A 26,779-nucleotide genomic window follows, 5' to 3' on the forward strand; every position below is an offset into this window, starting at 1 on the left:
ATGCTGCCTTAATTGATCTCCTTTTGATATTCTAATGCATTTAAAAGCAACAGAAACTTTATCCACTTGGTATGCGCCAGAGACAGGCATCTTTAGAGGCCCAAGGGACTCCTGTCAGTTTGGGGGAGTCTCATAAATAAAAGCTGAATTTGTATCTATTGCTGTTACTAATAATGTTCCATTGATTCAGGACCATATACCCTGAAATGTCATCCACTATACAATACCACCTTCTTTATTTAAGCCTCAGATCTGAGTATTTTATCTGTTTTATAAATGAAGAAACAGATAAAATTACTTAAGGTCACACAGCTAAAATGTGGCAGGGCTGTGATTTAAAACCATATATTTTTTAACTAAAGCTCAGGTCCTTTGCACTCTCATGGTATTTGATAAGCATATAAGCTGTAATAGGTACTCCTTCTTCAGGTGACCATATATTCATGCTTTTCCACTTCATTACCTGGAAAAACAGTACATTCTACAAAAATAAAAGCAGTTTACTCATTTTTTCTGTTTTTGGAACTTGTAATTACAACTGAATTTGTCTTTTAACTTAAATTGTGCACAGGCACACACACTTACTAATTGTAGGATGTTCATGATATTTATTCATTTCCTCTAAACAGGAACCACAGATTGGAGGAGAAGGAATGATGGGAGCTGGCCTGTCATTTGAACAGTTGAAACAGCTGCAGCGATTTGATCCATCTGTTGTGCCATTACAGGACGTGAACTTGGATTCTCTCAGAGAGACCAGAGTAGAAGACATAGTTTGGATGGCAAATAAGGATTGTATAGGTTTTTTTATTGCAAAATTTATAAAATGCAAAAGTATACAGGAGAATGATCCTTAGAAATGAAAATGCCAAACATTTGTTCAGTGTGTGTTTTTTAATTTAAAAACCAATCTGTTGTTAGGCCAAGTGATGAATGGTGTCATTGCTAAGGTAACAGAAAAGGCTGCCAGCTGTTTCACCAAGGATCAAAAGACACAGGGAAAGTAATCAGGGGAGTGGTATGAGGTTATACTTTGTAACTTTAAAATCATTTTTCCTTTTGAATTTAGCAGAATTTAACAAAAAGGAGATGCCTATAGAAATCTGAAACATTTTTATTTGGTGTCTTGTGTTTTACTTTGTAAAAAATGCAAGTAATTTGTAATGGTAATCAGTGACTCTAACATGGAAAAAATCAGCAATATTTAATTTGATTATACTAAATAATTGGTTTTCATTCCTGAGTTCCTAAGTAGGTGTAGGTCCTTAAGAATTTAGGGCATGGGAAGTATGACATTTACTATGTGCCAATAACTAAGCTGAGTATTTTACCTCTTTTTTTTTTGCTACTATTTGATAAATAAACCCTCTTTCAAATGAAGTCTGGATCTCTTCTAAATGATATTCTGCCTTTACTGTTTTTTTCCCCATGCTTTTAAACTAAAAAGTAAAATCTTTTCTTCACTTTGTAGAATTAAAAAACGAGAACATTCTACAATGTCAGTACTTTTTATCATCTGTTGGAACGAGCTATAACAGTTCATAGAGATGTGACTAGTGAGAAAGAGATCACCAGCATCCAACAGCTGGGAACTGGCCCAGCACCCACAGGCAGGCTGTGGTGTCCTCCTGTTGAACTTCGTCTCACAGAGCACCAGCATCAGACAAGGCTGTTGTGGCTGTGATAGGAACACAAAAGGACCACTGTACAATCAAATCTGAATTTAGATAAAAACATTAACAAAATCCAAACCACAGAAGTGATCAAACGTCTCCCTGTAGTGGCCAAAGTGACTGATTTTTTAAAAAATCAGTTATAAGCTTACTCTTGCTTCATCCTACCTCCTTATAGATAAGGTATATTTAAACACCCAGTCCTAATTTAAAGGCTGTCTGATGTAGAGATATTAGACGTAGAGTTATATACGTCTGTTCTTGTTAACTTTTATTCAAATTATCCCAGAATCCCTGAGGCTTGGGCATATAAAGTAAACAATTGCCTAATAGTTTTTCTCACCCATAGGGTTCCGTTAAGAGTGTTTCGTAACTATTATATCCAACAAGACTGCAAGGCCTCCTGGATCAGGTAAGACCTTTTGATGGCCTCATCTTTGAAGAAGCCTTTTTTGTTGTTTTTTTCTAATCTTTCCTGGAGGATATTATTCATTGATTTTGGAGAGAGGGAGAGAGAAAACATTGTTTAGCTGTCTCCCGTACATGACCTGACCAGGGATCAAACGCACGTCCCAGGTATATGCCCTGATAGGGGATCGAACCTGAAACCTTTAGGTGTACAAGACAACACTCCAACCAAGCCACCCAGCTGGGGCTGAAGAAGCCTTTCTTGAATACCCTGCCCTGAGGTTGGGTTAGACATTTGTCTCTCTATACCCCTAGGACCCATATCCACTGGTGGTGTGGCACTTCATAAACACTCTAGTCTATTAGGCGTGCCTGTAACTTCTACCCTAGGACTTGGGAAGATCCTGGAGGCAGGGACTCTGTTTTCTGTCATTGCTTCAGAGCAGATCACCAATAGATGCTTAATGAAGGAAGGAAAGAAGATTTCAAGTGCAGTCAGCCTCAGATATGTAACTGATTTCTTTACATACCGCATTCTGCGTTACACCCAGGAGGTGTCATTGACTGAGGAGAAATGGTGTTTATCTGTGGCACTTCTGTTTCTAGGGCTCAGACTCTTTCCCCGAATTTTAAATGTATTTTTAAAAATCCATTAAATCAGTGTTGCAGGTTCGATTCCCAGTCAGGGTACATGCCTGGGTTGCAGGCCATGACCCCCAGGCAACTGCACATTGATGTTTCTCTCTCTCTCTTTCTCCCTCCCTTCCCTCTGTGGTAAAAAAAAAAAAAATCCACCAAATCCATTTCTTCTCACGATGTCTATAAAGCCTCATGTGCTAAGCTGGGATGAAAATGGTAGCAAATACGTACATTTTTGATTACTCCTGATAAATAGCAAAACATAAGTGTCACAGGCAAAATAGAAGAAAATATTTGCATATTGAAAACACTAAGGACAAATAATACTGTTAAAATTTTTTCCTTTAACATACATTTCAGTGGGTTTCTTTCCTTCAAATAAAGCAAATAGGAAAATGAAACACATTCAATCTTAAAGGACAAAGAAACATAAGGAAAAAATACAATAAAAAGGAAAAAGATCAGGAAAGTGTGGAAGAAAATTAATATATTATCTTTTAACATATTTAGTGTTGACATATTTCTGTGAAACAGAAAAAAAAACATTTTAATTCAACAGTGAGTACATTTTACTTCAAAATCCTGTATCACATTTAGTTTAAATAGCAAAGTGAAGTACAAATAGTTAAAAATATAATTTAGCCAAAATTAAACAACTGACCCCAAACCACTTAGTTACCTTTTTTCTCTAACAGTGTGACTCTTAAAAGTGTTAATAAGATCAGAGTTTCCAAGACTAGCAGCATTACATCGTTGAGCAAACGGACAAGGGTGAGGAATTCAATTTGTCATGAAAATGGATCTTCATGAAGAATTGCTGCAAATGTAGTATTAAGGTGGAGGAAGATTATTCAGCTGTGCTCATATTTAAAAGATCCTTTACCCACCTTAAGTTATGATTTTATCATACATAATGGAAGGTCACTAAAGTAACATCACTGATTGGCATTGCCCCAAGGGAAATGCTCCACAAATGGGAAGTGTTGAATATTTAATATATTCTCAACTATAAGAATCATTCCTAAAGTCACAATTGATACTACTAATAGTAAACAGTGTAGATGCCAGCTCTTTATTTGTTTTATGTGAATGCCTTCAGATCTGGTTTGTCAAACAGTTCAATGTAGCCGACAGCGAACGTTTAACAGGCATGTGTCGCAGGCCATGTTAAAAGTGTGGCGTTGTCCCGAGTGCACTGTGACGAAGACACCCTACATTTAGCAGCACCTTTCTGTAACAGTAACGTAAATGAACAGTAAAGAAAAAGCACAGGAAAAACTGAAATGGGTTCGACAAAAAATAAAAAGCAGAGTAGAACTATTAACATTTCCAGCATTTTCTAGGTAGACTACAAAAATCATGATTCTGCAACTGAGTAAGTTAAGATTAAGCTTTTGCTGTGTGAAAGGACTGTAATTTTGCATCCCACAGGTCAGTAAAACATCCCAGTAAATGTCTCTGGGATTATTTCTTCTTTACAAATTTAGTGCATACTGTTTACAGGGATGCTCACCATACAGTTTTCATGTATAGATGCCAAGTCCTGCAATATAGTTTTTTGAGGAATACTCGGATTTGGACTAACATGTTTCACAGGAAAGTGAAAAACTAAGAATCCAAAGGCGGAATTTAAAATTAGAGTCCATCAGCACGACTCTTTGAAAGGGATTAATGGTAGCAGCAGCTTAGGTACATACCAGTTATACTTTAAGAATTTAAATATTCTGAAATCATTACTGGGATGAAATTACATGTAGCAAAGGATGAGGCTGGTGATCAGCAACATCTCATCATGATGGAAAGATTATCCGAAATATTTTATAAAAGTAATCTTAATTGGAATGCAGTTTTCCAATGATGCAACTACTTTGCATAAGTACATATTAGTAATGACTACAGTTGTTATATTCAATAAATAAATTCACGTCACCAGTACAGAGCTAATTAACAAATATATTGAGTCTTAGGGAAGTGTTTCATATTAACTGATAAAACGCTATATAGGTAACCCATTTTTAAAAATGAGCTTTGTTGGGGGTAAAGGAAATAAGTAGTTAAATGTGAAACAGTTTTACTTATAAAGGTCCAAGAATATTTGGCAAGAACCTAGAATAATCAAAGAAGCAACACAAAAAATAGATTAACTTGTTTAACAAAATAATAATTATATAATGTACAAATCTGAAGTGAGGCAATTATAGACAGGCATTTTCCAAGGACAAACTTCAAGTGCTAGGTACTTGTACACCTAATACTGTCTTACCTGTCCAGTGACAACTGGACAGAATGTACACGTAGGAGACATGGAGAGGTTTTAGCCTTAGCATGACAGTCACACTGTGAGCTGCTTACAGCAGTGTCACTGAGGTGTGGAGATAGTATCTTCTTGCTTCCCCTTCCGAGTAGATGTCTCATGTAAGAAAATGTTCTCATTTTGTTCACTTCAAGTCACCCCATTTGCCCTGATTACTTCTGAAGAGAAGAAACTTTGGTTATAAGAAGCACTTCTAGGTTTTGACAGACAGTGAAACTCGTTTGAGTTCGTGGCGGGGGGTGAAATGATAGGTGAACTGGGAGATAACGGGAACAATAAGCAGGGTTAGAAAAGGAAGTGGGAGAAGGTAGAAAAATTTATTTTCCCACAACATAATTCTACAAGCTGTGTAAACTTTTCTTTCTATAACAAATACTCGAACACACAAAGATTGTACATTTCCAGTGAAACACTCACAGTTAAAAGTTGCCTGTATTTTTTGCTCCCTAGCAGTAAAAACAAGGAGCCTACAGATGAACACTCTCCCAGTCACCTTTGGCAGCATGCTCCCTGACTGCTCCATGACCATAAAAGCAACACGCAGCACAGTTCGGTTCAAAGCCAGGTGGGCGGAACTGTAGGTATCAGTCTCTAGTTTCTTTTAGTCTTCAGCATACAGATTCATCTCAACCAATCACACACACATACTCTTACACACGGACGCACACATGTGTGCAGACAGAGTTCCGGCTTGTAGCCTCCAGTGCAGTGACATGAGACACTAGCTACTAAGAATGTGTCACAATCTGTGTGAGCTGCATGGATTAGAACAACCTTTGGAGTTTGGTTATATTTACCATAATTTATGGTCAAAATTATAAACTTACAAGGATGGTAAAACATTCAGAAATTAAACCTTTTCAAGTCAAGCAATCACACATATTTACAGTATGTACATACAGACTTTCTACTAGAAGGGGGGGTAGGTGCCTAGACGATGTTATTACAAATTTCCTGAAGGTGGGCATTTCTAGTCCCTGTAATTCGTAAAGCAAATCTGCTCACTTGGCATTAAGACTCTAAAATAGTGTGATCAAACTGATATATATATATATATTTATATTTATATTATATATAAGAAGGTGTTTGCAGAAATAACATTTACAAACTGTCTATACAGTACACAGTACTAGTACATAGAAAATAGATTCTAACTTTATGATCCCCTTCATGTAAGGCAAGACTGAATCTGTCCCCAAATTTAGTCAGCCAGAGGTACAAGCAAGAAACAGTGGTCCATGGATGAATTAATATGCAAATCAGGTGCCTACATATTAAAAATATGGAGAATCAAGAAATTCCACTTTTTATCTGAGCCAATTCTGGGTTGCTAGATATAGCAACTACATTTTTTGAAAACATCAATGACATTTCCTAAAATACTAACGCCACCTGGATGGCAACAGATTTTGTTCAAGTGACAGCTACCCCAAGCAGTTTTTGAAAAGTCCAGGACACGACCAGAGGACTGCAGCTGTACCAGGCAAATTTATATAGCACTTACAAAAGAAAAAAAAAAGTATATTAATACTCTGTCATGCTATTGCTACTTAAGCAACAGCAATACAAAATATACAAGACAGATCACGTATGATTGCAATGCCGACCCCAAAGATTTAGATTGAGGGTGATGTTATACAAGACTTTAAAAAACAAAAACAAACAAAAGGGCCAAAGTCACTGGCGGATGTAAACATCCCTGTTCCACTCCCCAGCCTCATTCCTTTTTTTGGATATTCCTTCTCCATCCTTGTCATAGTAGCGATCCTTGGATTTATGACGGCTTCGTTGTTTGTTGCATTCGTTGTGGTCCTGCTCTCGGTCCAGGTCCCTGGCACGGTGCCGAGACTCCCTGTGTCTGTGCTCACCGCTCCCGTGGGGCTCATCCCTGTGGTTGTGGTCACGGTGAGGGACGTAGTGGTCCCCATGTTCGTGGGTGTAATCCTCCTTCGGCTCCACGTAGGCAGAGTCTCGGCTCTCTTGGGTTTCTGAGTCAAATGTCTCTTGCCTAGAGAGGCCTCGATTTGTACCACTGCGGTGGTTGTGGTGCTGGGCTGAGGAGGAAGACCGGTGCTGGGATTTCTTCACTGGTTCCAGGCAGGGTTCTTGTTCAGCTTGGGAAGAACGGGCAGGAGCAGAGCGATCAGTCCTCTGGTCACCTTGAGAGCCCTGCGGTCGAAGGCAGAAAACACAGGTATCAACCAGGGTCAGAGTGGGAGGCACTGATGCATCACACAGCAACTCCATTCACGTTTGGTTCCTTTTTAAACATCCAGAATGGTGAAATGAAATCTCATCTAGCTGAGTCACTAAATTCTTTTGATGATATCCACTAGCACTTACAAGGTTTGTACTATATTACATTGGACTTTGTTAATCTGTACGCACCTAGAACAGTGCACAGAATAACCTTTTAATTTAAATAATTAAATGAAGGAGGGAGGGCATTGTTTTATATGTTCTTCTGTGGTTTAAATACTGATACAGGTCACTGAGATTTTTCTCCTTGTGGGTGTATACTGAACTACCTCCATTTGAATACACGTGGGAAGATGAAAGGCCTTAGGATGTTGGCTCAGGCTTAAGGTAAAGATTAAGGAGAAAAAATGATGAGGTATGAAACGCTTAAGTGGCACTGTGAGACAAGCACTCTCCTAGCAGTCACATTAATTATTAATTGATTGCTAAAACAGCCCTGAGATTGGTTGCCAGTATTATTCCTGAGACATCTAAGGTAAAGAGCAGATAAAAAGCGTATTGAAGGTTTTATACTTGGTAAAAGGCGGAGCCCAGGTCTGCAGCCAGGCAGCTGGAGTCCACTGTCTGTGCTGCTGTGTAGAAAGTTCTTCTACCCGTCTTAAAGAACATGTACTTAGTGATTCTAAAGTCTATATATATTCACAGCACATTGTGTTTACACTGCCTTTCTTACAGGTACACCACTCACACGGAAGATGTTTAAATGACTCAACATCTGTCTCAGTGTGGATAGAGCTACTCGGCTGGCACGAGCACTGCGCTGGTATCTGGGCTCGGAGCCCAGCGATGTGACCTTAAGCCCCTGGTTTCTCCACATAGATGATAACTCCTCTCACCTGTGCATTAGAGGCAGGCGTGGGGCTAACAGGCAGAGCTGAAGTAGCTAAAGTACGGCTGAGGAGAGGGTTGGGGAGACTGCTGCTGGGAGGATGGGTGGCCTTCCAGTAGGCCTCCAGGTAGTCGGCAAGGTGCTCACAAGCATCCTCGAGCTGGTTCTCATCCAAGATCACGTCAAACAGCTCCTGCAGAGGCAACATTTCAGACAGTACACTTACACCAGCCCAGGATTGACTCCAGTCCCACGCCCCTTCCCCCAGCCTCACGAAAGGAGGGAGGGTTTCATGCGCTGCACCACTTTGTATTTGCTATGGCTTCTGTGCTCCTTTTCCATCTGTTGACTGCCCTATTTAGTCAGATTAGATCGCTGTTTAGAACACTGGATGCTGAACCAACAGCAATGGCTAGAGAGTGAACAGGTGTAATAACGGTTGTTAAAGGGCATGGAGAGGTGGTCTGTCGATAGTGAAAAAGGAATTGATACCGTGGTAGGAAGAAGTGTAAAAAGAAAAGAATACTATTTGAATAGTACCGGAAGAAGGTTTTCTGACATAGATTGAGAAGTTTAACCCTGGAAATGAAAGAGGCAAGATTGGAATATGAAATTTGGCAGGTGAAACCACTGATGATTTGACATGGTCTGAACTTCAGAGTACTTCAAAGTGTTTATCATAAATGTTAACATACTCTAAGCATCACAGTGTATGTATAGTCATAATTCTTGGAGCTTCTGAAATACTTGGCATTTAAAAAGAAAAAGCAGAAGCCATCTATTGTCTCAAGGAATGGTGTGTAAGGCATGAATTTAGAAGTAGGAATGTATTCAGATGCCAGAATCTGGTTAGCTGATTGTTTAGACCTTTGTTTTTACATGGTCTCAAATCAATTTCTCAGACAATTATTAAGAGGCAGTCAGGCTCTCCCTATGATTAATAGGGGTAACCCCAAATCTATCTTATAAACCAAGTTTTTGAAGCCACAATCTTGTTCATTTAAGATACGAATGAGGTGTTAGGTACAAGGTGAGACCACAGGACTTGCCGTAGATCTGGGCCGGTCACTTCTTTGGAATGAAGCTCACCGCTGAGTGGTGAGGATTCTTTCCTCCAACGGGCATTTAACTAACTGCCTTTTTGTTTGCTTGTTTTTTTTATGTAACGCCAGGCCTGATCTCTTCATCTGGATTATACTGTGTACATAAAGAGAACTTACTGGTGGGCACTGAGACAGCTTATCAGCGGCTACCATCTGGACATTGAGGTGTTTAGCTTGAGATTTCCCTCGAGATTTTATTAACCTTTGTAAAACCTGTAAAAGATAAGATTTTTTTAACAGCAGGATAACTGTACTTAAATTACAAGATTCAGTCCTTCCTCAGGTGACTTTTTATATACATATACCACAAACGCTAAAGGTTGAGCTATAATATATGATGTGTAACATAACATTACCTGCAAATTTGATATTAACATGAATCTCAGTTGTGAGCTCTAAAAATAAAAAACAAAATAACTAGCCATGGAGCTTATTCTGACTCTTTTTTCAAGGCTAGCAGTTATCAGACTGTCTTCTGCGCCTTTGTTTTAAACAAGTCTTGAGAAATCCAAAAAGTATTTCTTTATGTGAACTATATCTAATATTTATTGTGTTAGAAATTAAATATCCATTTACAAATTAATGCTAAGCCCATTACATGTTAACATGAATTACTTTATAAAAATAGCCATACTTTTTGCAAGTGTCCCTAGTGCCTGGCTTCAAAGAAGACAACCGAAGTCTCCTGTCTGCTTTACGTGTAATCTGCTGCAACGTATAGTGTGGGCTGGAATGTGTGATGAAATCCAGCCTCCTAAAAATACGTAATTGAGAAAAGGAATATTTAGTAGCCTTTTCACATAAGAGTATTATTGTGAATACTCTTTGCAATGTAGAAACTACACTGCTTTCTTAAAGAATAGTTACTATGTGAAATAGGAAACCATGTTGATGAACTTTTCTTACTCCATTACGTTAAATTCCATTGGCCTGTTTTGAAATTTGAGTGGATTTTTTACCATGCATGGTTTGTAACATCACTTGGTCATTTGGAAATAATGGTTTTCTGACTTCTTCAGATCTTCCAAATGTTTGATACACTTCATTATACAACATTAATACGTATTTATTAATGTTGTCGTTGATCTCGTTAGAAAAGTCTTTGTTAGTATAAGCTTCCAAGCTCTCAAAGGTGGATGCAAGTTTTCCAAAACTCTAATTTTTCTTTGAAAGCTTGAGTTTTATCATTGGTAGCAAAGGCTGTTCGTTGTTTTCCTTGATGTGATAACCAAGTTTGAAAAAGCATCGCCTGTCAGTTCTTTCATATAATGGCATTCCGTAGAAAAAGTGGCTAGTTAGTTCACAGCTCCAATAATCATACTGATGCTTGTCGTCAGGATAACTTACGTACTTGGGTATGTGCAGCTCATATGTACTTCTTATTTTATTACTCAGGATTTAAAAGGCTTGTATGAGAGTCAGATTTAGTAAAATTAAGTGAAACTGGTTATTTATTTTTAACTGGTGATTAAAACCTGGAGGGAAGAGTACAGTAACTGCCAGTACTGTCTGGTACCAGTCTTGATTCATGCTGAGACACTTGCAGTTCCACCCACCATTACTTTTGCATCATTACTGCAAATGTCAAAGCAGTGTAAAAGGTGAATGGTGTTTGGTTTTATTATGGAAATAGTTTTGACCTTGTGAACCCTCTGAAAGTGTCTTAGAACCCACCCCCCAGGAGGACCACCACACTTTGAGACTCAGCTGTTCTAAGCCATGAAACTAATAATCATGCTTTGCTTATATCAATCTTAACATCTCTTCAAACTCCCTAAGATGGATAAAGATGTAGCCTGTCAATAACTACAATGTAAACATTTTGGCAAACTTTGACTACACAGCAAACAACAACAAGCCTACTTACCTTAGGAGAAGAAATCTTCACATATACTATAATAGGGGCCAAAGAGGTTTTACTGAGTTGAGCTGGATGATTAATAGTGTCTGCATCAAGGACTACCAGTTGCAATGTTCTTGCAAGTTCAAAAATCCTTTCTATTTCACTCTGAACTTCCGCTGTAAAAGGTAAGCAGAGTTCCATTACTTAAAGTACAGTATTTTCAGAGTAAATTGAAATCCAGTAAAATGGCACACGACTTCATCAACAGGAAGGTACATAGGCCAGCCATTAGCTTAATGTTTATAGGCAATAGAGCTGATAAAAGCGTTTTCTCCCTAACACCTTGAAAATTTAGGGAGTGCCTCTCTCAACCAGCTATAAAATTTACTTACAGTATAACACTATTTCTGAAAGTAAAAATGTTTGGCTCCCTCTACTGACTTATTTTTTCTGCTATAAAACTGACTTTTTTTCATAAAAGATGTTACAAAATAGAAATTTAAGAGGTAACTGTCATGTGTTTGGTTCTGACCACTGTACCCTAGCAATCATCACCAGCTTTTCTTTCACTGCTTGGCCTTATCTGTGTTTATCACCTACTGGTATGCTAATGGGCACATGTATTAGCAAGCTGAACTACACCATATGATAGGAGAGACATTGAGATCACCCATAGCAAACTTGTCCAGAAACACACTAATTCTATCTTCCACCAACAAAAGAATGGTCCTGCAACATTCACCTTTTAAAGGTAGTTACCTACCAGAGACAGTACTACACAAATCTGAGCTATACAACTCACAGAATACTTATTAGCAAACATCTAAAAATCTACTTGAACACCAAGAAAATTTCATTTGGTTCATCTACTTCTGCATGACCTCTCTAGAGTCTAAAACAGGCCTGTCCAATAGAATTTTCTGTGATGATGGAAATATGCTGGTCGGTATGATAGCTGCTAACCACATATGGCCACTGAGCACGTGAAATGTAGCAACTACATTTTCAAAATGAAATTTAAATAATTAAAACTTAGATAGCCAGAGAAGCCCCTATACTAGGTAGTGCAGGTCTATAAGGCATAATATGTGACTTGTAGTGCCTGCTGCTATCATGAGGGCCAATCCCATGAGACTCTGGACCTACAGAAGACCTTAAATGCCCCTTGTGCATCTGGATCCATGCAGAAGATTCCTGGAGATAATTTTAAGTAGTATTTGAAGATAGGCAAGTCACTAATCATCTGCGCCACAATGCGTTGTACTGGAGCACTTTCATTTACCTGGATGTCTTTCAAGTTAGGGCCCACACCACTTGAGATACCAACTTTATAATATTTGGTCACAGACTATGGATAATACAGTCTTCTAAAAGAAAAAAGTCAAAATTAAGCTCTTGGATCTACCAGTTTATAAGAAATGCAGAAAATGGACAATCATATAAATGATACCAGTGTAATGCAGTTGGGAAATTTCAGACTGGACCTCTATGGAACAAGTCACCCAGTTTCTTCAAGTAAAAAATTACAGGAAACCAGTCATAAGGTATAGACTTTATTTGGATCCTGAGTTAAGAATAGTAATTTATATATTTATAATATGAAAATGAATAAAATATTTACATATATAAAGAGTATGTAAATTATGATAATTGGGAAAAAATATGTGGCTGAGTGGAAATCTGATGATATTAGGGATGCATTAAGGTACCATAGTGGCATTATGGTTTAAATAAAAAGAGCCCCTAATGTTTAGAAATACATAATGAATATTTACAGGTAAAACCATATGATGTTTGTGATTTGCTTCAAAATAATCCACAAACAGTTGGAGAGGAAGGGGGGAGGACTGGAAACAAAACAACATTTTGGCCATGAATACATGAGGCTTGAAACGGGGTGAGGGGCATCTGAGGTTCTTTATACTCTTTATATTCATATATATATATGAATATATATATATATAATTTATATATATATAAATTAAACAGCAGTTTAAAAAATATAAATGGTATTCTGATACTTTGTTTCATAATGTTCTTAAAACAATGTAATTATTCTCTGTTCTTTAATTTTTATTTCAAAAATAACCTTCATTCTTTGTGCCCTATAAATGTTTTCATGGCCACTGATCCTCAACAATCAAGTTATAATCTAAATTAATATTTATTGTAAGCATTAAGAAATTTGATCACCCTACAGTTAACATCATACTCAAAGGCAAAGAGTTGAAAACATTTTCTGTAAGACTGGAAATGAGACAAAGATGCCCACCCTTGCCACTTTGATTCAACACAGTGCCGACAGTCCTAGCCAGAGCTCTTCGGCACACGATTGGGAAGGAAGAAGTAACACTGTCACTCCTTGCAGATGATATGACACCACATATAGAAAACCCTGAAGACTTCACCAAAAACTGCTAACACTGAAGCAAATTCAGTCAAGTTAAAGGACATAAAGTTAATAAAAAATTGGTTGCATTTTTATACACTAATACTGAAATTCCAGAAAAAGAAATTAGGCAAACATTCCCACTTACAGTTGCATCAAAAAACATGAAATACCTAGGAATGAATATAACCAAGGAGATAAAAGACCTTAGACTGCAAACTATGACAATGATAAAAGGAACCAAAACACAAATGGAAAGATAGTCTGTGCTTATGGATAGGAAGACTTAGTATTTTTAAAATGTGCATACTACCCAAACCAATCTATAGATTCAATGCAGTCCTTCTCAAAATACCAATGGCATTTTTCAAAGAAATAGAATAAATAATCCTAAAATGTGTATAGAACCACAAAAGACCCTGAATAGCTAAAGCAATCTTAAGGAAGGACATAGCTAGAGTCATTATGCTTCCTGATTTCAAACTACATTATATAGCTATAATAATCAAAATAGTATGATACTAGCATAAAAAGACACGGATCAATGGAGTAGAACAGCACAGGAATAAACCCACACCTATATGGTCAACTAGTTTATGACTAAGGAGACAAGCATATACAATGGGGAAAGGACTATCTTCAATAAATGGTGTTGGGAACACTGGACAGCTAAATGCATGAGAATGAAACTGAACCACACTCATACCATACATGAAAGTCAACTCAAAATGGACTAAAGACTTGAATGTAAGACCCGAAAGCACGAAACTCCTAGAAGAAAACATACGGGGTAAGCTCCTTGACAGTTGGTCTTGGCAGCTTTTATTTGATGCCTAAAGCAAAAGCAACTAAACAATTTTCAAAGTGCAGCACAATCTGAAAGGGAAAAATATTTGCAAGTCATATATCTGATAAGGGGTTAATATCCAAAATTTAAAAGTCATACTACTTAATTGCAAAAATCAACCTGATTAAAAAATGGGCAGAGGGCCCGTGTAGACATTTTTTTCAGAGAATACATACAGGTGGGCAACAGGTACATGAAATGCTTTACATCACTAATCGTCAGGGAAATGCAAATCAAAAACCATAAGGAGTTGTTATCACCTCACACCTGTCAGAATGACTATTATCAAAAAGTCAAGTGTTGGCAAGAATGTGGAGAAAAGGGAGCCCTTTTGCAAAACAGGTGGGCAAAATATTGCGTTGACCAAAAAGACCGTATTTTTTCCATAAAATAAAAGACATTTTTCATTTACCAATAACTTTATTGATTTGGATATTTTGAATATGTCAGCTACTTCCCAGATGGCATAATGTTGATTGCTCTCAATGTCTCAATTTGATCACTATCAACACACCATATGATATTTTAGGTGAAATGTTCAAATTGCTGTCCATCTCATGCAAGACATTCACGTACCCTACCAGCCACACTCAAGCAGGCCTTATTTCTGCTGGACCCTGTGTATATTTGAATTACCTATGCTTTAGCACTACCATAAGGAAAACTAAATCCTCATACATACATATAATTAGTTAATATATAACACATACATTCTCCTTCTCTACAAACAAAAGGTGTATGCTGAGTTTCCTAGGAGTCCAGATGACCCGTGTGACCCGTGCGGATCACTGATCCATTCCCTGGGCTCTACCCCATGGCCACCTTCCATGGGTCTAGGGACTCTTCCTCTGACTCTCCCTGCATCATCTGAGTAGAGCAGAAAGTCAGGAACAGGTGTGCCCTGTCAGGAATGTCAACAGATTTTGCCAATCTTTATCTTTGACTACTTTGTAGCAGGTGGACACTAAGGTGCCCACCTCTCTCCTCAGTGTAACTCTTGTCTTCTGAACTTGCCCTGGCACTGCTCAGGCAGCCACTGCTGCCTCTTTCCCTGCCAACCCCAAGAACGCTGTTTCTCTTTGGGGGTCTGGGCTTGTCTTGCTCTTATTTCACTCCCTTTTCTGGCTACATGTGTCAACTAGGGGTTTCCAAAAGTACAGTCCATCCTTGTTTGCAGATTCAGTACTTGCACATTTTTCTGCTTGCTAAAATTGATTTGTAAAGCCCCAAATCAATACTCATTCAGGGACATGCGCACAGTGGCAAAAAATTGGAGTTCCCCAAGGTGCACATTGTCAGCTGAGATCAAACAAGTTGACACTCTGTGCCTGCTTGTTCTAGCTCTCAGACTGTAAACAGGTGTTCTTTTTGTGGTCTGTTTAGTACTGTGTTTTTCTCATTTTTGTGTTTGTGTGTGATTTCACTGTTTAAAGGCTCCCCCCCACACACACCAAGCCCAGTGCCAAAGGCCAGTGGTACTAAGTGTAGGAAGGCGGTGATGTGCCTTATGGAGAAAACTGCATGTTAGCTAAGCTTTGTTCAGGCATGAATTGTAGTTCAATATTAATGAGTCAACAGTAAGTATCAAATAAGGTATCTTTAAACAGAAATGTGCAGAAAATAGACTATAGACTATATTGATCGGTTAATGAGAATGGTGTGACCGGAGGCTTGCAGGAACCTACTGCTACATTTTTCACAGAAGCGATGGCTCAGTATTCACTAACTCAGTGTCAGCGGGACTTGACAGAACATAACTACCATGCGTATTGAGGATCAAATGCATCTTAAGCTCGTCCTCTCTACTGAATTCCAGATCTGTATACACCATTGTCTGCTGGGTATCTGGACGCTTCATAACACTGCAAATTCAACATGTTTACAAAGGTAGCCATCACCTTCCTTATCCCCCTCTCCCCAGTCACTCCCTCAAACAAGCTCCTCACACCAAACCCCTCATCCTCAGAATAACACCATCAGCCAGGTTCTCAAGGCAAAAAGTTGGAAATCTTCCTGGAGTTTTCTCCTTCATGTTCCACATTCAACATAATGCCAAATCCTGGCTCTAATCTCCTGTAGCATTTGCCATCTTGGCAACCAGTTCAGTGCAAGACCACGTATCACCCTCTATTTCAGCGGGCTGTTAACTTACTTGTCTTACTGCTACACCAAGATCCCTGAGGGAAGGGGCTTCATCAGTTCATGTTTTTATTCCCAGGCTTGGATAACTTTCAGTGTCTAATGTATGCTCAGTAAAGTATGTGGAGGGCATGAGTCATTTAAAAATAATACACAGTTAGGGGTTACAAAGAGCCTTGCAAGCTAAACGAATCTGTTACGTCATTTATTCAACTGATAAGTCCAAGTGTAATCAGTGGGGGGGGGGGTGTGGGTGTTAGGTGAACAAAATTGAGTTCTAAAAATTATTATATTCATGATGACCAGATAAAGTTTATTTTTAAATAGTTTCTCCATTGTTTAAATAATATTCTTCAAAGTAAACTAAAAACGTCTATGTTAAAAGCCAGTCTTTTGAAGGAGTTATGTACGTAACATACAAATAGAAAAAATTAAAAGCGAAGATCTCACACAAGCCTGAGAAACTACTTGATAAAAACAGAAACCTATCAACCCAATGAGTTCCATGCGCAACAGGGATTAGCCTCCAACTCCACGCACATGCCAGAGGGATGAGACAGCTGCCCGAGGGTCTCATTAGGTCACATTAGTACACTAATAAGCAGTACACAAACATAACTCTAAGCACAATAACTAAAATTTTTACACAGTTTTAATAAACAAAATGAAAATACTGATATGTCAATGAAAAACCACCAGGGATTGACTCCATCCTTTATCAAGCTCAAGAATTTACTACACACGACACTATTGTGAATGATAGAGCCATTGCTATAATTCAGCTATTAAGGGGTCTGGGGTAACAGCTATCATGTATAGAGGACATACTATGTCTAATCCTTACAGTAATCCTATGAGGAGGTTAATGTTATTTCTTTTGTTTAGATGAGGAAACTAGGCTTAAAGAGGTAATGAACTAGCTCATGGTAACAAGGATGCAAAGCCAGGGGTTTTTTGAGTCGGTTGACACTGAAGCTCACTTTAGTGACAGCAAACCACAACCAAAACAATGCTGACAGCCTGTGGAATTTTTAACTCTAGACTATCGTAACAAATTCTTCCATGCCACAAAATCACCAAGACTGTAGCACTAGCTGCTGGTAACACGTGTGTGTTTCTTCTCCTCTCTGTGACACAAGGAATTACCATCTAGTTAGATCTTCTCATTGGCAGCTTCAGGGAGAAGTGTTTGAATCGCTTAAGTTCATCAGGAGTGCACACACTTACCTAAGCTTGACCTTGTGTTGGATCTTTCTATTATTGCGTGCTTACTGGGGTTATTTAACACTGAGCGTTTGGCCAGCGAGATGTCTGCAGTGACCCTTGTGATGGATATCCTGTTGGGAAAAAGTAACAGAAGACCCTGAGGTTATTAACTGAAGAAAAAGGGACAGAAATACATGCCTCAAACTCATCTATATATGAAACATATATAGTGACCATATTTTGAAAACAAAAAATGTTAAGGCACTTGGCTGTTCTATTTATTTTTTAATCTTACACAACCTTAGCATTTATTGGTTAACTTACCAAGGGCCAGGCATATACTAAGCATTACCTCATCACCTGGATTATCTCATTAAATCATCCCAAAACTCTAACAGAGAGGTGTATTATCATACCACTTTTGCTGATGAAGAAAATGAGCCATAGGTAGATTCTTTATTCAAGTTTACATGTTAACTAAAAATGACGAAGCTGGGATTTGAACCCAGGCTTGAGTGCATATTCTCAGTCCTGTGTTACAGACCCTCGCATAAGTATAATGCTGTGAAAGGCATGAGAGCAGAACAAGGCAAATACGGTCTTTCCTCAGAGAGCTGAAAATCTAGTGGCAGAGACGGGTAATAAGAAAATAAATGAAGTAATTACAGAATAAGATGACTGTTGTGAAGAGGACACAGAGGGTGTTGTGACAGACAATAATTAGTTAGGGGGTCACTTTAGATAGGATAGAAGTGAGAACATTAAACTTTGGAAGCTGGAAAGTGCAAATGACGTAGCCTGGAGACAGCTGAATATACATACAGGCAGCAGTAGGAAAAGGTAGGGAGCAAACTGGAAGGGCCACAGCACCTGTGCAGAAGAAGGTGCAGGAAGAATTGGAAACAGGAGGTTTGGTTCCAGGTGTTTGAGGGTTAGGGCCCTCCACCTCCCCTCTGCTACACCAAGCCCCCAGGTGAACATCTTCCCTACGTGCCCTGCGACTGCTGGTTTGGTCTCTACAGGCGACAAAACAGTGTCTGGGACCAGGGGACCCTAGGCAGAGCAGAGAGTACATATTATTTGGAAGAGAATGGATTTTAAATGGAAGGTTTTTCCCTGGGGAATCTGACCTCCAAAGAGAAACGAGCCAAAAATAATGACCTTGACAGTTTCCAATGAGGCTGACAAAGAGATGGAAAATAGGAGAAGAAAGGTATGAAATTTAGAGAATTATCTAGAAGGTTCAACTTCCAAATTAGAAGAGGTCCAAAAATAGAGGACAGAAAACTGAAAAATAATTCCGGAGTTAAGAGGCTGATTTTTCCAAATGGAAAGGATCCAGCCCAAAGCTTGACAAACACATTCACATCAATGTCGTGACACTGGGGATGAAGCAGAACTGCAAAGTTTCCAGGGGGAAAGGCGGGCCCCCCACCCCCGGAGCAAAAAGCCTTAAAAATTCTGAGGGGTAATCATTCTAATCAGAATTCCATTACCATTTTAACTATCAATTAAATGGGAGGGTTGATTTAAGATATTTTTAAAGATTTTATTTATCATTTTTTAGAGAGAGGGGAAGGAGAAAGAGAGGGAGAGAAACATCAGTGTGTGGCTGCCTCTCACTCACCCCTAGCTGGGGACCTGGCCCGCAACCCAGGCACGCGCCCTGACTGGGAAACAACTGGGAAACTCTCAGTTCACAGGCTGGTGCTCAATCCACTGAGCCACACCAGTCAGGCAAAAGACATTTTTAGACATTAAGGTCTCAAAGAAAATTTTTATGTACTCTCTCCAGAGAAACTACATAGAGGATGTTGTCGTAAGCCCCGAAAGAGATCAAGGGATCTAAGAAAAAGGGGCTCTAAGCCCAAAGGGAAGGTGACAGCAATCCCAAGGACAATGGCAAGGGACCTCCCGGAATGGAAACTGGATACCCAACACAGAGAGAAATCATCCAGATGGGAGCAGCAGGCCAGGACACTCACGGAGACTCAAAAGTACAAAGCTGAGAGACTGTCTGGTGCATTTGAATCCATTGTGAGGAGATTTAGACAACTGGGGAGGAATTCGGGGCCCAATTGGTGCCAAATATACAGAAAATTAATCAAGTGTAAAAAGTAAAATTATTTACCTCATAGTAACCACAAAGAAAATGCACGTGAAAAAGCAATTATATGTATTTGTTGTGGCCCACTTACATATTATTTACATGGCTATAATACATACTAAAAATGGAGCCAGCCAAAAGTTATGACTTAACTGCTGGGAGAACAGAGGATGAGATGTGTATTCAGGGGTGTGAGAGGGGAGGACTGGGTGTGAGAGAGCGACGCACTATGGTAGAAGTCTGCGGACAGTGTCCAGCACTGTAACCTCAAGCAGCAAATTAAGTGCGTTATTTAGAGGTAAGGAGTAAATACCAAAAGATACAGCCAATACAGTTAAAATTGGTTGCCACTTGGATAACAGTACATTCAGTACAGTGTGGAAAGGGATTACTGGATTTTGCAAGTCAGTTTATCTATATACTATAAAAATCTATCCTTTATGAGCTGGCACCAATTCATAGAATTCTATATCCACCATCACATTCATGATACAGAATAATTTTATTACCCCCTAAATTTCACCTATGCTACCTCTCCGTGGTCAGTCCTCCCCATACCCCAGCCCTGGCAACCACTGAGCCACGCGGATAGATGGGCAGGGTGTTCCAGGCAGAGGGAAGAGTGAGTACCTGAAGTGCCAGGCATTATACCAGCACAGCTGAGTGGGGCCCATGCACTGCTGATGACCAGAATCTGGGTCCTGTGCCTCTAGAGATCCCTGGACACTCATTGGGAGGCAGGCTGCCCTATAATGGGTGCCATCCTGAGATCACAGGGGTGACAAGACAAGACAAAAGCCACCCAGGAGCATCTCAAGTCTGAGCCCATTCAGCAGCAGGACAGGTTTTTCTGTAACAATACATCTTTCTTTTTCCCACATGCTTTTTCCTTTCCATACATGGTGTTGTCCAGCTGGGCTTCCACTGACCTGCTTACGTGGTGAGGTTTGTACGCTGTGTGAAGACTGGCCACTATCCTATTTCAACTCCTTAAATATGCTTTGGGAATTGTCATTACTTGAGTTTCCACCAAGAAAAAAGGCCTTGAAAATCCTGAGGGCAGAATTGTGGGGACAATTCAGTTTAGAGGCGTGGTTCTCAACACTCCTGGTACATCAAAATTGCCGAGTAAGCGTTTAAAATTACATTAGGTCCTACTGTAGAGATGTGGCTCCAATTTGTCACCAGTGGAATAAAAGCCCTTGGTTTTTATTGTGTTTTTTAAAATACTATAGGTGATTCTAATACGCAGCCAAGGCAGAAAATCACCAGTTTAAAGTCGTCTCACACCTAAGTAAATTTTCCACAAAATAAAGTGATGTAATATTTCCCAGGATTACCGACTTTTTTCAGTAAGATCCCTTTGCACAAGATTCAACATATACATATCCCTATGGCAATCCAGTATGAATTCTGGACACTTCGGGCTAAGAGCTGACATTTTAAAAACACTGGAGGATGGTTGAATTCATCACTTTCCTTCTTGTCCCTGATCTCCTTGCGGTTTCACCTGTCATTGTGCTACCAGGTAAGTTGGAAAACTGCTTTGTCTACATAACATGGGTGGTTAGGGTCCATCCTATTTGAATGGGCTACTCTGTTGCACACAACGGAAGGATAATGATTTATTGTCTCTTCTTTGACCTGACAACTGAAATGCTATTTAAATGAGCATCTGACAACTCTGCAGGGCTTTGGCAAATGAGTTTAACTAGGTTTAAGGACAGAAAAGAATTCCTGTCTAGAATCTTTTCATCACCAATATTTCCTTTCATATTTTCCTCTCTTGGGCTTTAATTTAAAAAATAAATTTTGTTTATTTAGTAGATAATTAAGGAGTAATTTGTCCTTTTAGAGTTATATGTCTGTTTAGAGTTAGACATACCCAATACTTTCAATGACTTTCCACCTTCCACTGCTATCTTGGCTGGCCAGAACAAAGGCATTTAATGACACAGTTACTCTGAATGTCTTGCCATGGATTTAAAACAAAAAGTTAAGTTTTTGCATGGCTTTTTGAAATTCTGCCTTATGGACACTATTACTTCCTCTGAGGATCTTTGGTGATCACAGGCCTAGAAAGTTGAACCCCAGCTCTATGAGTTAGGATAAGCCAGAGCTGGTCCATTAATAAGGCCATATGGGAATTACTCCTGGCTAGAAACAAAAGATTTATACAAGGTGTATTTTGTTTGTTTCTTAAATGTAATCAATCTGGATGGCCGATGCCTTAGAACACAGGCCCAAGATACACCTTATAGCTGGAATCTGTCTTCCAAATTCAAAACATCCTCAGGTCTGAAGGGAAGTGACAGGTCAGGACATGCTGTCTCATTCCCCCGTCTGTGGCATTTAGGAAGGGGCACTGGGTTAAACTCAGTCACGGAGAGCAGAGTGCCCAGTCTAGCAGAATTTTCTGGGTGTGCACGCTCATGTTGACAATTCCGAATTATGACAAATGACAGAGCCAAGAATAAAGAAGTGAAAGCTAAACAGGCCCAGTCACAGGCGTGCCTTTTCTACTTGGCCAGAACCTGAAAGCCGTGGACCAAGCCACAGGTCCAAGGACCAAGCTGTGTTTCCTGGCACAAAATAAAATGTATTTCTTAAAGGAATGGAAAACAAAAATATCTAATTAGGAGCATTTGGTTAGGTAGCCTTTGATTATAAAGTCCTTTTATACTTTGAATTCTGTTCCTTTTCTGACACTTTCAGTCTTTTGCTTGATTACTAATGATATTTGTATTCCTATAAAAGTTTCTGTCTTTGTCCTTGTCTCTCCTACCAAAAGTTAGTGTAAGTAAGAAACAGCTGTAGAAGCAGGTGTGCTCAAGGGAGAAAGTGCTACATTAAGAAACCTAAAAGAACACTGAAACCTACAGATATCATCTATTACATTTGTATTGTTAGGACAGGGGAAGAAAAGGAATGTGGAGAAGGCAGGCAGCTCATTTATCTTGTTAAAAATACAAAAATATTCACCAGCCCTGTATGTTCACACAACCCCTATAATCTACTCTTAGTTTAAATTTTCAAGTTTCCCTTTTAGACTCCCATCATATCTTTGATGCTTCAGAAGTTGGCTTAACGTTTACATGGTGCTCACTGATTATTTGACTCAAGGCTGCCTTCCAATAGGCTGTAAGTAAGCACCATGAAGCCAAGATCCTTGTCTGCTTTTGCTCCTTTTAATGCCTGGGCACATAGAATGTGCTCAATAAATATTTATAGAAACAAGTTGAGGGGAGGAAAGGAAAAGGAGTCTAAGTTGATTAATGGGAAGCACTAGGCTTGGCCCCGGCTTTGTTACCAGTCACTCTCTGCCCAGACTTGATGTGAAGACCTCTAGGCATTTGCCACACGTGTGATGCTGTGTCTCACCTTGATGTTGTCATACACTTTACACCCTCTGGTGGACGTGTCCCTTCTCTTCTAATTCACTTAAATAGGTTCCATTAAAAAATCCTTCCTGGAGGCTGACGTCCCTAAATCGGTGTTAATCCTTCCTGTTTGTGCTACCTATACCTTGGACACATGTCCGCCGAGCTGCCCTTTGTTTACCTTATATTTTACTGGTTGGGGTTTCAATGTATGGTTTACACATGAGCTCCTCATGGGCAACGACAGTGAGCAGCTTCACTATTTCTGCATTTCCCTATGAGGGCACAAGAGCCACTCATTCAACATCCATCCACTTGTTGTTCACAGTGAGCACAGCTCTAGACACAACAGTTCACACAAAACAGATTTGAAAACATCCTGCCTATGTGGAGTTTGCATTCTAAGTGTGGGAGAATGATGACAAACAAAATTAATACATAAAATGCATAAAAGAATTATGGGAAAAAAGTCAGGGATGGGTGAGAACGTATGTACATGTGTGTGTGTGTGTGTACATATAGTAAGAAGAGTATCGGAGAGAAAAGTATTCCTAGTACAGGGAACTGTAAATGCAAAGGTGTCGAGGTCGGTATATATCTGGCTGTCTGGGATACTATGGAATAAGAAGGAAGGAAGTATGGCAGGACCAGAAGGAGCAAGGGGGAGAGTAGTAAAGTGAAAGAGGTGGGTGGGTATGTGGATGGTCAGACTGTGGGGGCAGGACTTTTTTAGGCCACTAAGAACTCTGGTTTTAATGCTGAGTGAAAAGAGAAGACATTGGATAGATCAGAACGAAGGGGTGAGAAGATCCAGCTCACAGCTGAGCAGGTCGTTGAGACTGCTGCATTGAGAGCAGACTTTAAGGGAACAGGGATGAAGTGAGGACACCAGTTAGGAAGCTATCTATTGCAACAATCCAGGGAGGAGGTGACAGTGTCTCAGACAAAAAGCAGAGGATATGTAAAAAGTGGGTAGATTCTTGATATATTTTGAAGACATGGATAACAACAGCATTTGGGTGTGACAAGGGAGAGAAAAAGAACAGTCAAGGATGATCCAATGACCTGGAGCTAAAGGGTCTTGGGACTGACTGAGAGATGAAGAAACTCTTAATAGAGAAATGGAAGACAATGAGAGGAACAGGTTTGGCGGTAAGTTGGAAGGTTAAGATTGAGAAATCCATTAGCTTAGTAGTGATACTGAAATAGACAGTTGGATATACAGGTCTGGAATGAAGAGAAGAGGCCAATGAGGGAATGCTATTTAAAACTCCAACATCAATGAAGGAGTGTACACAGAAGAGCAAGTAGACCAAGGGACTTAGCCCTTCTAAGATGTCTAGTTGATGAGGAAGAATCAGCAAAGGAGACAAAGAAGTAGCTAGCGCAATAGAAGAAAAACCAGGGAAGTGTGGTCCCAGAAACCAAATGAAGTGTCGAAAAGAGGATGGTGTGGTCCACCACGCCAGTTGAGAGGAGGACTGCAGATTCACCCTGGATGTGGCAGTACGAGGATCACTGACTGACACAACTGGTGATCTGACATGACTTGTTAGGGGTGACTGGTGGACACGTAACTGGAGCTATTAGAAGACAGCTTGCATACACAACTTGTTCAAGGAGTTTTGCTAGAAGGAACAGGAGAAAAATGGGGCAGCTGGAGGGGAAATGAGGTAAACTTTTTTACTGAAGGAAGAAATGACTTTGTCTTTCATGCTTACGGGTTTCCATTAGCATGAGAAACAGCGATGAGAGGAAAGGCTTGTGTGGCTGTGTCCAATGGGGGTGGCAAATGGGGCCTAGCCCCCTAGTGGGTGCACTGGCCATTGCTAAGAGTAATAGGAAAAAAGCAGAGCAGGCAGACATGTGAGTGGGTGTAGGTGTGGTGGTGGGAACTCTCGAAAGTTCTCTTTTGTGTCTGTTTTCTCGATGAAAACAGGAAGCAAGTTCATGGGGAAGAGCAAGATGAGCAACAGATGTTAGAGGTCTGGGGAGAGAGGAGTTCGTGTGAAAGTCTGTTCGAAGAGTAGAAAAGTAAATGGAAGAGGGATATTTAGTATGACTTCTGGGCAACAATGAGGGCCAGTTGACCATGAATTTGGGGTGAGACTATTCAGCAGGCACTTGTCCAAGTTTGTGTTATGAACGCAGGTGCAGGAACAGTGAGATGGATTATCCAGGTTTGAGGATGTGCACAGCAAGTGTGACAAATATTTGTGGGATCAGATTGAACTGGATGGAACGGATTTCCTGTCACCCTATAGACTTCAGTTTTCTCTTGGGCTCACATGCCTGTCCCACCCAGGTTTTGTCATCTTCAAGACAAAACCCATAATACCCAGGATTTTGATATACTCACCGCCCTTCAAATCTGTGTTTTAAAAAATCAAACAAAGCTTTTTGCATCATATCTGTGACCTGCAATTGAGCAAGCAATAAATTAAGATACAATAAAAATATTACTATTATGATAAAACAATTTTCCTCCTCTTAAGAGTGCCTGAAAACTTGAGCTTCCCATTTGGAAAAGCAGCATTGAGATCACCCCATTTTTCTGTTTTGAGTTCCAATAAGGTGACAATTAAAATGTCAAAGTTCCCTGAATTTATTCTGATGCTTTAATGATAATACATTACATCACAAGTGGTCTTGCTCACTGTCCACCTGATACTATTCCCTGGACTGAGTAGACTGCAGCTAGCAGAAATCTCCAGAGCAACAGCCAAGAAATTAAAATAGAACAAAACAGAAAACAATATATACCACAGCTTGAAAAACAACATGCTTTGCTGGTAGGAGCTCAAGTCTAAATTCAAGAGTCAGGAGAGGAAGGTTGAGTCACAAAGCAGTTCAGCATGCAAAGCCCAAGTGTGCTCCAGAGGGCAGCTACTTACCTCGTACCCTTTCAGAGAAGGGCCCACCAAGACCACGGGTCGCATGGAAGGTACCACGTCATAGGGGGGCGTGTGCTCTGTCTGGGGAGAGAGGAGATGACTTCAGATAGTTAACAGGATGTGGGGACTTAAGTATTTTGTGTAAAAACTGTTCTTTCTGAACTCTGTAATATGAGGCACTGGCTTTCCAGACCTTTTTTTTTTTAACTTGCCTCTTTTCTAAATAAACCCAATCAAAGATTGGTGGGTTGATTTTCCTAAAGTTTTTGTGTTATTAAACGGTCTACATTTTTTTTCTCTCTCTCCTTAAGAAATGCTACTAACAGATTAGTTCCTAAAGCAGAAGGTGCTGCTTTTGGATGAAAACTAGTTGGTAGAACAGACAGAAACATGCCTCATGCAGAATAGGTGCTTTAGGCTTGACTGGAGTTAAGACTGCTTCAGATGCATTGGAATTTTATGAAGAGTCACAGTTTCAGACCTAACATGGTTAAGTACAAAGAAAAGAAATGCCTCACTACCTTTGTGTCTTGGATGTCAGTCTTACCTGGATAAAACCTAGTTTCAAAGCACTGTAACTCTCATTACCAAATACTCGAAAAGTCCTACTTTTCTGAAATAGTTTATAATAGCAGGCATGCTTCTTTCAGTAACCAGTAATCAGGATTACTATCTACAACTTAGTGATTCATTTTTTAAGTTTCCATTACTCGAAACTTAAAAAGCAAGGTTTAATATCTTGGAGGAAA

At 39.5% G+C, this 26,779-nt stretch overlaps 2 protein-coding genes across 14 annotated transcripts in view; one reads left to right on the forward strand and one right to left on the reverse strand.

The window, feature by feature from the left end:
- NSUN6 (NOP2/Sun RNA methyltransferase 6) overlaps window positions 1-1,380 on the forward strand; it is a 51,624-nt gene extending 50,244 nt beyond the window's left edge. For both annotated transcript variants that reach the window (XM_045857666.1, XM_045857667.1), the window contains one exon: window positions 630-1,380. In XM_045857666.1, the coding sequence (XP_045713622.1) occupies window positions 630-857 (228 nt within the window). In that variant the 3' untranslated portion in view covers window positions 858-1,380. The remainder of the gene's footprint in view (window positions 1-629) is intronic.
- A 1,488-nt stretch (window positions 1,381-2,868) lies between these two features.
- The window catches only part of CACNB2 (calcium voltage-gated channel auxiliary subunit beta 2), a 329,859-nt gene continuing 305,948 nt past the window's right edge, over window positions 2,869-26,779 (reverse strand). For 8 of the 12 annotated variants that reach the window (XM_045857656.1, XM_045857652.1, XM_045857655.1 and 5 more), the window contains 7 exons: window positions 26,031-26,111; window positions 25,496-25,554; window positions 17,671-17,780; window positions 11,093-11,244; window positions 9,343-9,438; window positions 8,130-8,315; window positions 2,870-7,203 (listed from right to left, as the gene is read on the reverse strand). In XM_045857656.1, the coding sequence (XP_045713612.1) occupies window positions 6,712-7,203; window positions 8,130-8,315; window positions 9,343-9,438; window positions 11,093-11,244; window positions 17,671-17,780; window positions 25,496-25,554; window positions 26,031-26,111 (1,176 nt within the window). In that variant the 3' untranslated portion in view covers window positions 2,870-6,711. Of the gene's footprint in view, window positions 7,204-8,129; window positions 8,316-9,342; window positions 9,439-11,092; window positions 11,245-17,670; window positions 17,781-25,495; window positions 25,555-26,030; window positions 26,112-26,779 lie in introns of all 12 variants that reach the window. The other 4 variants (XM_045857654.1, XM_045857659.1, XM_045857662.1 and 1 more) reach the window with 2 other exon arrangements.

Source organism: Phyllostomus hastatus, unplaced genomic scaffold (assembly GCF_019186645.2).
Source record: "Phyllostomus hastatus isolate PE091 unplaced genomic scaffold, TTU_PhHast_1.1 phas_scaffold_1674, whole genome shotgun sequence".
Classification (NCBI taxonomy): domain Eukaryota; kingdom Metazoa; phylum Chordata; class Mammalia; order Chiroptera; family Phyllostomidae; genus Phyllostomus; species Phyllostomus hastatus.